The following is a 12,003-nucleotide window of genomic DNA, read 5'->3' as shown; positions in this document are numbered from 1 at the left end:
GAGTTTAAGCAGGTATGAGGTGTTTTTTTTCAGTTTGGAATTGAGCTCTTCTCTGAGTTCTGCTGAATTCTGTGAAAATGTCTTCGGTGAATGTAGCCCTTAGTCTGTTATTTTGGAATCTGTAATTTTTCCTGTTCAGATGCCATACAGTCTGTAAGGCAACAGCACATAAAACAGACCCTCTGCAAAGGACCAAGAAAGTCTGAACTACATGTGTGATCTGAGAGCTTCACTGTGCTTGCAAAAAAAAGATTGTGAAAGAGAGGCCCAACTGCAGCAGTCAGGCTAAAGTGGAGAAATCTCTGGCCTTGAGAATGAGCATCTATTTCATTTTTTGCCCATTAGTGTTTGCCTTTCCTATTCATTTTTTATTTGACCTTTTATCTGCCTCCTTCATTCCTTCTCCCTCCATTTTTCCCTTCCACCAGTTTAGGTTTTCTTTCTTCCATGTTATTTCATCTTCTTCCCTCCTCTCTTCCTTTCCTAACCCCCTACCCTCTTTTGTTCCAGCATGGTGGGCTTGTGGTGAAGCTGTGTGGGACTGTTGCTGAGCTGATTGACGGCTGCTGCAGGAAAAAGCAGCTGTTAGCTGCAAGGACACAGTCCCTTTGGTGGCCTGACAGAATGGCTTTGCAAAGATGAAAGGGATTCATAAAGCTAATAAATGGTGCAGGCCTTGGAACATGCAATTTGATGTAAAATCTGGGAGTAACAACTGAGTCTAGGTAGCAGATAATAAATGTATCAGAGAGGAAAGGTTATAAAAGAAGGATTTCCTTGAAGAGATGACGGTTGCACTTTGTGGAAGAGAAGAGCTGGAAGGCTTGCATCTATTGTCAGATAGGACTTAAAATGAGAAAAGGTTTAGTGAGCTGGTCCTTGTTACTGTTATTATGTTCAACTTGTTGGTCACAGACCAACATGACCAAACAGTAGGAAATAAGATTTAACATTATTATCCAAATCAAGAAAGTGCTCTTGCAAAATGAAATACCACACCAGTAAGCTGTTACCTCTTTCATGCTTACATCCACCATATCTGGCAGAACAAGACAACACAAGATGTAGAAATATCCTTTCAAGGAAAGTTCAGGAAATAGCTTTTTGCATTGACCCTTATAACTTAAGCCATACACTCTACACATCAATATGTCTGTCATAATGGTAACTTATACCATTGTCTAATTGTATGTTCATTTAGATTTATCTCCCTTCTACATCTGGAATATCATTAGGATGATAATGACCTTACATTAGATGATCTTTAAGGTCCCTTTCAATCCAAGCCTTTCTATGATACAAAAATCAGAACTCATCGGGATCATAACAACTTTATTAAATATGCTAGTGGCATGAATCCTTGATGTCAGAAGAGTACAGCCTCAATAGGCTTTATCAAAACTTCTACTCTAAACACATCCCAGTGTTTTTTGTCAAAGGCAAATTGCTGCTCCTTCTGCATGGCAATCAGCAGCTGCTCTGATGACCGAGAAGCCCCACCAGCTGTCACACCACAGCACATCCCGGTAACACCGCTACAGCCACCTGTGTGGGTAGAAGAATGCAGCCAGAACTGGGCCTTGTGACTGGCAAGAAGGATTTAATACCTTGCCATTTAATACCTTGCCATTTAGTAATTGTTTCCTTTGGCTTGCCTTTGCCCCAGGGACGAGGGTGCACCTACGGTTGATTATGGGAAACCAGACTTCACAAACTGAGAGCGTGTGGGTTTAGAGGGTTCCTGCTCTTTGAGCAGGTGTGTTATAGTGGAAGCAACTCGGTGCAGGGGAAGGAGGTGCTTTGGCTGAGGCCAAACCTCTGCTTCTTTAGCCTCAGGAAAGTGAACCTGAGCTCTGGAAGTGGACTGCTGTGTCCCTGCCTCTAGTCAGCTTGACCCTTTGCAGGCTGGGTAACTTTTCCAGTTCCTAAAGCGCCCTTTCTCTTCAGATTCTGTTCTAGGAATTTGTGTTCCAGGGCTTTTTCAGCACAGTGACCTCCTTTCTGCATTAGTGTTTCTTATACAGTATTTAGCTTTAATTAATTAATTAAGGTTGTAAATTATTTTATAATGAAAATTAAATATATAAATTATTATATTTATACATTTTAATTAATTCGTATTAATTAGGGCTGCCTGCTACCTGTGCAGCTGGTACTTAATTTCCACTTTTAAAGGTGGAAGAATAGAGTGAGGGGTCAGAAGGCAAACTGTTACTTAGCAGGAAGCAGCCTTGCGTGCTGTTAATATCTCTGTGTCACTGGGCACTCAAGGTACTCTCTGATGCTTACGTTTGGATAGTACTTGATTGCAATGTTGCTGTGATAGAGGAGAAAGACTTCCTCCTGAAAAAATAGCTAACCTGCAAAATGAGGATACCTCATAACAGCTCCTATTCCAATAACGCGTTAATTCAAATATCAGGAAATGGAGACCTTGAACTGTTTGTTCTGCAATAAAAAGGAGGAGTCTGAACAGGAGATGCAATTGCTTACTTCATTTGTGTTTTCAGCTGTTGCTGGTGTCACTTCATGACAGTCCTGTGGGAAAATCAGTAAGTGGTGAGGGAAGAAGCAAAAAGAGAAACTACCCAGGAGTGCCTTCACGCTGCCTGATGCTTTTTGGTATCTACAGGTTCCGTTACAAGGGCTGTGAAGGTATTGCTTCATACACTGACAGGCGCACTTCTTTAGAGGAAGAGATGGGGACTTCACTCTGCTGCTCATGTTTCAATGTAATAGTACCTGCTAATTTTTAGAGAATGTAAAAGATGACCATGTCATGAATATCAGAAGTAGGAAGAGGTGACAAGCTCTACAGAAGGTACTTTTGTCCTTTTTTTTTTTTGTAGTGGGTTGAGGTTAACAGGGCAGCAGTGCACCTATATTAACCATGCTATTTCTGTTTGAGGTGTGTTTTTGCTGCTTGAAACCTGCAAGACTGAGTTACAGCAGGACAATCTATTCAGTTAGATTAGACTAGACAGGGATATACAGCTGTTCACAAAGCTTACATTCAATTGAAATGCTGTAGGTGTGCATAGCAAGCTATTCACCTATCAGAACCAAAAGCACTAACTTCTTAACTTTCTCTGGCCCCATCCTCAACTCCACTTATATGTAAGTGAAAGAGTAACTTGCTGAGAAGCATCCAACTTGTTCGTGTTCTGAACTGGTAAGAACGTGCCACAGCTGAGACTGGATTGCCCTTGAAGAAGGACATAGGAATTTGGTTAATTTTGGTGGCTCATTGTTATAAAACTTGCCTTCTAGCAATAGGGGCAAAGAATGCAAGTTGTAGACAAATGCGGTGACAGGGAGACACTTGTCTGACCTAGGCCAAGTTTAATTATTCCAAAGCTGCTGTACTGTTAAGCATAAAACCTTGTACCATCAGACCTGTGGAGTTAGTAAATTAGGAAAAGGGTTCAGTCCAGCAGATTGTATCTTAAATTCCCCTATAAAATATGCCTCACTTAATATTAAAGGTGTGAAAGACTAAAAGTACAATTCAGTTTGTTTGTGGTAGATAATTTTCCACACAGTCTGTTGTATTTTTTTTGTTGTTGTTGTTTGTTTTTTTAGAAGATAATTGTTTTGGAACAGCTCATGTCACAGTCTCTCCTGTAAAGCATCATGAGCCTCACATCAACACAATAGACACAGTGAGGGCAATATGTGTTACTAGCTGAATATGGCCTGGACTCTGAATGTGTACTTCAGGCTGGCCTATAGAAACAGCAGATGCATCAAATCCTGAGCCTTCAGAATATTTCCTGTGTCAGTACCTGCTTTCCAGAAAGCTTCCATTTTTGCTTAAGATCTCTTAGACAATAGTTGAAGAGACCTGTCCTCTTGACGCAATGTCTTGAAAGGGTTTTTTGAAAGATCTCTTTGAAAGACAAGCACAGATTAACTCCTTCCCAAACACCTCAGGGCTGGAATGGTCATGTTTTGTAACTATAATTTTACCAAATGTAAATGCTAAACAGAACTCCATTTTGTTGCTATTACAGGAAAGGAGATGTAGTTTTAAGCAGAGGAGAAGTATGGCTTATGTTCCCAAAACTCTTGGAGCTAGAACAAACTTTGTTAATGATTCATTGTAGTAGAGACACCATCATTTTGACATAAGTAAAGATCCAGTATATCAAAGGTTGGAGTGGGGCAAAGGAAACAGTCAGGTTTGGAACTGAGACGTTAACCACTTGATTGATCATAGTAGATCAAAAGATAGCATCTAGCAGTGCTGACTGGCATTCAGGCAGACTTTGCTTCCTCCAGTATTTGCAGGACAGCCTGCTGGCTAAAAGTCAGGCTTAGGACATGGCTTGGATCCTTGCTGTGCCCAAGTTTCAGCCAAGCTGTGATTAGCCTGTGCTGCGTTCTGGATGGGCGTTCAACTCCTGTATTCAAAACTGGCTCTGAAGTTTCTAGCAAGCCATGCGCAGCAGCAGGGAGATAAGCTTTAGCAGTTGACTTGTTAGAATCCAAAGGCAAATCTTGCAGCTCATCACCCTGAATTTGGGTTTCACTTGGGATTTACACTACACTGCTCAATGGCAGGTGAGCTGCAACCTTTGAGCTGCAACTAGAAGCTCTACAGTGCAAACAGACACGTAGGATTATTGCTTAAAAGCTTCAGTGAGGTCTAGTGGTGGAGGGCAGGTTTCTTCATCCCTAGATACCTGCTCTGCCATCCCATTGCCAGAGGGTGCTGCTATGGGAACAGGGGTGGTAGAACAGGCATTGCTTCTTCTCTTTGCAGCTGGAGCGCTAATCTGAACTAAAGCTGATGACAGTTTAAGGTAGTGTGTAGCTCTGATTGCTGAGGAACAGATACATGAGCTGATCAGGTGCCCCTACACTGCAGTGGGTCAATCCCACTTGACAAAGGATAGTCCCACCAAATGTAATCACAACGAAATCTGTCTGGGTTTAAGCTGCAAGCTACAGATGCACTTGAATTTGTGACTATGAACCACAACGGTGCCATTTGGTTGGGCAAGAGGGGCGTGAGGGTACATGACCACATAGAGATGGGAGCACTTTTGTACTTAAGGTGACCGCATACTTGTTCAGTTTCTTTAATCAGAACTTAAGAGCTAGCAATGAGGTGTGGGAATACTCACATTTGCACCATGTGGTAACTGAATCCAAGAATGAAGAATGATTCTGCTGGTGATACACAACATTTGTGAGTGCTAAAATATGCATACTGGTATGGTTTCTTGACTCTTCACCTAGTCAATGATTACTTAAGCATTCCTCTCGTACTGTGAATTCAACAGTAATGAGTTTCAATGAGTTAATCTCCATGAGCAGACCTGTACAAGTATCAAGTAGTATGATAAGCTTTGGAGAGCTTTTAAGGAAAGATAAGTGGTTACTGCTAGTGCTGCAAGAACATACTGACCCTAGAAAGGAGTTCACTGCTAGAGAAAGGATATTCAAAGGATATCAGTAAATAAAGATCTGTGTGAAAGGACAGGACGGACTTGCAAATACTCTCGAGAGGTAAGAGGGAATTAGAAATGACATGCATTAAGCCATTACCCTTGGCCTTGAAGTGCTGTGTGGGATTTCTTAGGGAACAGAACATGGAACAGTGTGATTTCATTTTTTTTAATATATCAGATGAAAATTTGTGAAAAGAGAATAGGACCTGACTACTCAGCCTGAACCAGTCCAGGTCTAATATACAGCTTCTAATTTAATGGGAAGAAGAGCATCTGAAAAGATCTTTTGCAACCGGTGAGAGAATAAAACTTTTAATAAAACATTTTAATTTTAAATTGGGGGTGAGTTTAACAGTGATGTTCTGAATGAGTTTATAAAACTTTATTTTAATAACATGCATTTTTGAGATTGAACTTGCCAGTCCTGGATTTCTGGGAGCTCTCCAATTAGAAAACACTGTGAAAACCATGTGAAATGGGTTATTTTGCATTTATTCCACCTTTCTGCCTTTTTCACTTCATAGTTCGTGCTGAAGTGTTTTAAAATTTAAAAAAAAAAAAAAAAAGAAAAAGAAAATAAAAGTTGGACTTTAATGTTTTCCTGCAGAAATATCAGCTTTAAGATTTTTTTTTGAAAAAGTTGCTTCAGGAGGAAATTTTCTCCTTCTCATTGAATTCTGAGTTTAGATTGGATAGAATATTACATGTCATTAGGCTTCAGAAAACCTGATTTCTGTGGAGGAGTTGCAAATCTTGATTACAATGGCTCTCTTTGTGAACTGCATACCTGAAAACTAGCTGGAACAGTCTGTTTTTTCAGGGAGCTTTTCACTCTGTTCTGTTCCAGGTGGATTGTCTCTGGCTTGACATCATACCTTTACGCAGGGACCTCTGGTCTGACGCCTTTCTCCCTAAAAATGTACCCACATGCATATGAGTCCTCAATGCCATGTTTCCTGAAGAGAATGCTAAAGACGTACCCAGTGTCGGAGGGGAGGGAGGCAGCAAGCCCTACAGGATGCAGGGAGTGGGCCGGGGACTGACATGGAGCTGTTAGCTTTGCGGAAGGCTGTGTTGAGTGGGGCTGTTGCGTTTCTCTGGTGGGGAAGAAGCATAGGCTCAGCACTTGGGGACTGCTCTGTCCCCTTGCTTCAGGAGGGACTGGTGCCTAGGTCTGAATTTGGAAGTCTTTTTGAGCTTCTTCATGGCTTGGCTGAACTTTGTTTTAGTTCCCTTATTGCTTGTGGAGATGAAGACTGTGTAAGACTTCAACTTAAATATCTCATGATGGATAAGTACAAAAACTTAATAGTTTTAAGTTCCAGCCTAATGCCAAAGCAGAATTCCTGTCTCATTCTGTGGCCAAAAATGGACTGATTTAAAAATCTGTTTGTTTTGAATTCCAGCTACGCCAATATTTGAGTCATAGTTCTCTGCAGAAATCTGTGTAAGACTTGGATCAGGAATGATTTCCTTAGGAAGGAGAGGTAGTTGTTGATGACTTGTTTGAAGTCTCTAGATGGCATCGTGTGGACAAAGTAGAAACAGTTATGGAAAAATGCCTGCCAGTCACCATGAAGATCGGTACCTGATAGGAGATCTCTGCTTGTCTGTCTGCCTGCATGGTTGTTTGGAGAACCAGAGTCCTCATCAGAGGCATCCTGGTGGCAGCTACGCTAAGTCAAAAGGCTTAAGGGAGAAAATTATTTAGCACGTGAACATGTAGATCAGAATGTCAGCTGGCTTAAATTTGTGTCTTATTTCAGTAACTGCTGGGCAAGGCTGCGTAGGGAGGTTTATGTGGGAAAGTCAGACCTCTGTGTTTGAGTGCAGGACAGAAGGCACAGGGAAACAAACCCTTTTCTTTTGGGACAGTTCTCAAAAGAATAGTGCTTAGGAGTTTGTCTGTCCTCATAAAGCTTTAGAAGAGCAGGAGTAAACATGATCGCTAACAAAGTCAACAAAGCTCTCTGCCATTTGGGCTCTGCAATGCTGTCAGTACAGCCTGTACCAGCTTGCGCACCGCTACTTTGGGACTATTTGCAGTGAGATTCAAAGACCCCATTGCAATCACAGAGATCTAACCTGGTAGGCAGGAGGCAAATCTGATGTTACAACTGCATTTGTAATTTTTACACAGCCCTCATTGTGTAAGGTGTTTGTCCCCTGGCGTTTGGGTAATGATGCCATATATTAACCTTCCAGGATGTAAGTCCTGTGGATTGTGTAATGAAGGAGCGGCTGATGGGGAACGGGCAACCTAAGCTTCAGATTTGTGTTGGTTTGGTTCTAGTTTTCTTCAGTGCAAGCCCTCTTGGAGTAAATAACCCCAGCTAATTAGCTGCTTAGAGGCTGGGAGTCTGGATAATGCTGCAAATGAAAACAGATCTTGCTGGCTGGCCGTTGTCCTTACTGACAGCTGAGGGAATGTGTGGCTAGCACAGTTATACGTGAGGATTTAAACTGTCATCTGGCTAATTGGGTGTGAACACGGACTCTTGGCACCAAGAATTCTCACAGATGAAGAAATAATTTGCTTTGTTTGCTGCACCACTTCTCAGCAAGCTGCCAGTGAGAAAGGAAAGCAAGGTGCTAGCTGGGGACCCAGCAGCAGCTTGGTGGTTGGTGAGAAATGCTTGTCCTGTCTGATTTCTGAAGCCTGGCCCTGGGGCAGGCTGCTGGGAGCAGCCCTAGGAAATACCTGCAAAAACAGGACTTTGGAGGAAGGTGGGATGTGCACACCTGATCCTGAAGCACGGTGTCAGCACAGGTAGCTGTCCTATGGTCTCTTACACACTTCACATGGCTCCACCTATGTGACCAGTTGTGGGCACCCTCCTTAGGTCGTCATTAATCAGTAATGGGACTTCTGTGTGAACAGCCTTGGGATCTCTGCTATCAGCCTGGGTCTGCTCTCCCAGGGCCTGTGCTGGGTTATGCTCCCGTGGGCCCTGGGGCCATCCTGTGGCTCCAGAAGTCACTGACGGTTGACTCTACACAGCAATAGAGCGCGAGAGCAGTATTTCAGCTCTGTTATTAATGCCTGTTTAAATACGGTAATGTTATTGATAGGGATTGGACTTTGGGTTTTAGCAGAGGAGCATAGCCCGTGTCCTGTGATTCATGGATGTTTAATGTATCCTTGCATAACGTGTGCTGCCTGAGGAAGGCAGGGGCAGATGTCTCAAAGCTGATGGCCAAGTGTTGGCTACTGGACTAGAGGTGGGAGGATGAGGAACTCGTAGGAGTGGGTGTGGAGGTATGCAGACGCTGCAAGATGGTTTTTAAGCAGAAGTCTGCTTGGTTAAAGTTTGTGGTTAAAGTTTTAGGAAATGTCAGAGGATGCTTTTTGTATTACTTCATTCAATAACAAGGCCTGACTGTACCTGGATTCCTTTGTCATCCTCTGGTATTCCATTCTTTTCTCTTCCCTGCTTTCTGGCCTGGCACCCCTCCTCTCTCTGTCTTTCAGTTCTCCTGGGGCTTTCCATGACCATGGCAGGTTCCCCACCTCTACAGCATGCCCAGCCCTCTTGGCAGAGCTGCTCAGACCCTGTGACCCCTGCCTGATACTAATTAGCCTGTTGCACTGGGGCTCTTTTAATTCAAAAACTGTCATATTTAAACAAACCTGTGAAAACTGACTTATCTACAGTTCAGTGGGGTTACTCATACAAGTGTAACTCTCCTGCTTGCTGGTACTCCCCCTCTCCCGGTATAAATCAAGCCAGACTGCGAGGATTTGTTTTAAATTTTGTGTCTAGGACTGGGTCTTGGACCTTTATGACACTGAGAAGTAACCATATTGCTTTTAATGTCCTTATAGTCTCTCCCCTGGATGGCTGCTGCTGCCGAGCAGCGCAGTGTGACCAAAGTGCTAGCTGAGCTTCCAAAGAGCTGGATTTGGCAGAGATCTGCAGGTTAAAACCAGCCTCAGCGGACAATGGTCAGGGGAGCCAGCTCAGGTGGTGGCACACAGCTGCTGCTCCACTCCCAGCAATAAATTATAGCTGCGGCTCCACTTCAGAGCTGAGGCTCAAAAGGAGCATTGGTGCGAAAACCCAGCTGTTCCTGTGATGTGCCTGCATGGGGCAACTTTTTTAGAGGTGGGTCAGAGCAGGGATGTCTGCAGGCTCCTCATCTGTCGCCTGATTGCTGTATGGCAAACAAAACGCCTCTTTGGCGCTCTGCTGTGCCGCAGCTAGGAGGGTGGGATGGGCTGTGGAAGGGATGCTTCCCACTAGGGTCAGGCCTGAAATAGGTCAAGGAGCTTATGGGAATTGAGCTGGCAGTTAAGGTGGAGAGAATTATTCTCATCTGAGTTTGCTCTCTGTGCTGTTGCAGAAGGGAAGGCTGCAGATCTTTCTCATTACAACCATGCCTTTAGCAGGATCGATCTGACAGCTTGCACAGATGCACCTTTATGAAGAGCATCCACTTTTTCTGGCCCTGCTTCCATCCCAGCCTGGAGGGTGACCTGGGACCCAATGCAATGCCCAGCAATTGGTGGCTCTTATTCAGGGCAGTCTTTGTGCTTGTTCCTGCCCCCAGCGGTGCGTGTTATCCTCACCCCGGGGGCTGGCAGGCAGTCAGAGCTGCGCCTGAGGCTGAGGGCCCCTGTCCAGGTCTGTGTACTCACCCGGCAGCTGGGCACTCAGCGTTCAGCTCTGTGGAACTGGGAGGTGCTCGTGAGTGTCATCCAAATCCCGAGAGGAGGTGGAAGAGAGAGCAGAGGTACCGTCTGATGTTTCCCCTTCTCTCTTGCTCTCAGAATAATTTGCGTGACGAGGCAGAAAAATCTTTACAGGAGCCCAGCAGTGAGGCAGGCAGCCCCGGAGAAGAACCACACAGCCCAAGCCAGGAGCCTATGGGTTAACACGCAGCACCGGGCTTGGGTCACCCCAGGCTTGAGGAACAGCCCAGATGAAACAAAGTACCTTCTGCCTAGCTGGGGCGCAGATAAAAGATCCCATGGCATTTCTTGTGAAGCCTGGAGGAGACTGCCAGTGCTGAAGCCGAACTCTCTCTGCCAACAAAAAAAACTGTCTTTAAACTCCAAGGCTGTGTGTGAGCTATTGTTGGGGACATAATGGCTTCTCTGTTTCCCTGCACAGTCACTGGTCTGCAAACACACCACTAGTCTCTTTTAAAAGTAGTTGAGTGTAAATTAAGTTTTGAACCAGGAAAGGGGTTTCATCCATTTACTTTTCCCTGCCCTTGTTTGATGTTTGTTGACAGAACAGCACATACAGTAGATTTACACCCTGGTTTGAGTTGCCTTACTTGGGGGTGGACATCTTTTGTGCTGACTGGGACTCACAGACACAGGGCTTGGATAACAAATGGGTACATACCTCCTTTTTAAAATAACAGGAGTGGGGGTAAGGCTGTGCTGAGGGGCAGTGCTTGCTAATCTCCTCCCTCGGAGGAGTGTTTCAGTTTGGCTGGCCTGGCCTGTTTCCTCTAGTTAGGTCAGCATTGGCACACTCTCTGCTTCCTAATCCTGCACATGCTGCTGCTGCAAGGCACCAAATGCTGCTCTGACTGCTGGAGGTTGCGCTACCTGGGGCTGTTGAACATCCACAGAGGGTGGGGTTGGTGGATCCTATCTTCACTCGCAGTGCCATGGATTGGTTTGTCTCTGAGGAAAGCAGATGCTTCGGTAAGGTAAAGGGTATCTTGACTATTGCACAAGTATAGTAGTCATGGTGAAAAGCCAAACCTACGCTACGCAGAGGGAGGTTGGTTCCTGAAGCTGATACGATGAATTTAGGTCTTTTTGATGGAACAATTCTGTAATGGGAAAGAAAATGGGTCAAAGAGTAGCTGTTCAAGCTGTATTTCATGAACTGTCAGTTCTAGTGAGATATCATTGACTTTCCATTCCCTCAATAGCTCTTGACTTAGCTTGGTGTGTGTCTGGAATACACTTGCTGCAGATCATCTCTGTGAGCTATTCTTACCCACCAATGAAGTGCAACCCTGTGCACCCCACGAGCAACTTTCTGCAGGAGGGGGAAGCATGGAGAAATAGGAACTGGCCGTCACCTTCTAGAAGTGGCAGGCTCATTGGAAAGGCACTCTGGCCAAGGACCCTGAGCAGAAGCGGGTGCTGTGCTCACGCTGGGGCGCACCAAATAGAGGCTTGTTAGTGACAAAGATGAGTATTGTACTGGTTAGTGGTAACCTCCTGGACAGGGAGGGACTCCTTCAAAGCCATGGCATTTAAAAGCAGGTAATATGAAGTTAAAGCTCTGAATTTTTCCACTGAAGATGATGCGAGTCATAACTAACACCAATTATGTTCTGCTCATCTGACCTATGTAACTGCTGTTATTTTGGGGTGTGAAAGTTAAGACGTATATCTTATATACAGATATCACCCAGGTGATAGCTGCTGGCTTGGGGCCTTTTCACTGCAGGGACTATAGTACTTCAGAGCTGTTACCAAAGGGCTTCCAGGAGTCTGTAGGATCCCCATGCTTCCCAACAGAGAAGCAACTTGAATATTTGCTGATAGCTAAAATCCTCAGAGAATAAAGTCACA

At 44.4% G+C, this 12,003-nt stretch overlaps 1 protein-coding gene across 12 annotated transcripts in view; it reads left to right on the top strand.

Annotated features, from left to right (window-relative positions):
* The window catches only part of GGT1 (gamma-glutamyltransferase 1), a 66,217-nt gene that overhangs the window by 43,170 nt on the left and 11,044 nt on the right, over window positions 1-12,003 (top strand). The window contains exons 1-2 of one of the 12 annotated variants that reach the window (XM_083803911.1): window positions 5,216-5,514; window positions 5,635-5,751. The exons of 8 other annotated variants lie outside the window; for them this stretch is intronic. In XM_083803911.1, the coding sequence (XP_083660037.1) occupies window positions 5,714-5,751 (38 nt within the window). In that variant the 5' untranslated portion in view covers window positions 5,216-5,514; window positions 5,635-5,713. Of the gene's footprint in view, window positions 1-5,215; window positions 5,515-5,634; window positions 5,752-10,861; window positions 11,124-12,003 lie in introns of those variants that run through there. 3 more of the 12 variants (XM_083803903.1, XM_083803902.1, XM_083803912.1) reach the window with 3 other exon arrangements.

Source organism: Anser anser (assembly GCF_964211835.1).
Source record: "Anser anser genome assembly, chromosome: 18".
Lineage (NCBI taxonomy): Eukaryota > Metazoa > Chordata > Aves > Anseriformes > Anatidae > Anser > Anser anser.
This window is presented reverse-complemented; position numbering and strand designations above follow the sequence as displayed.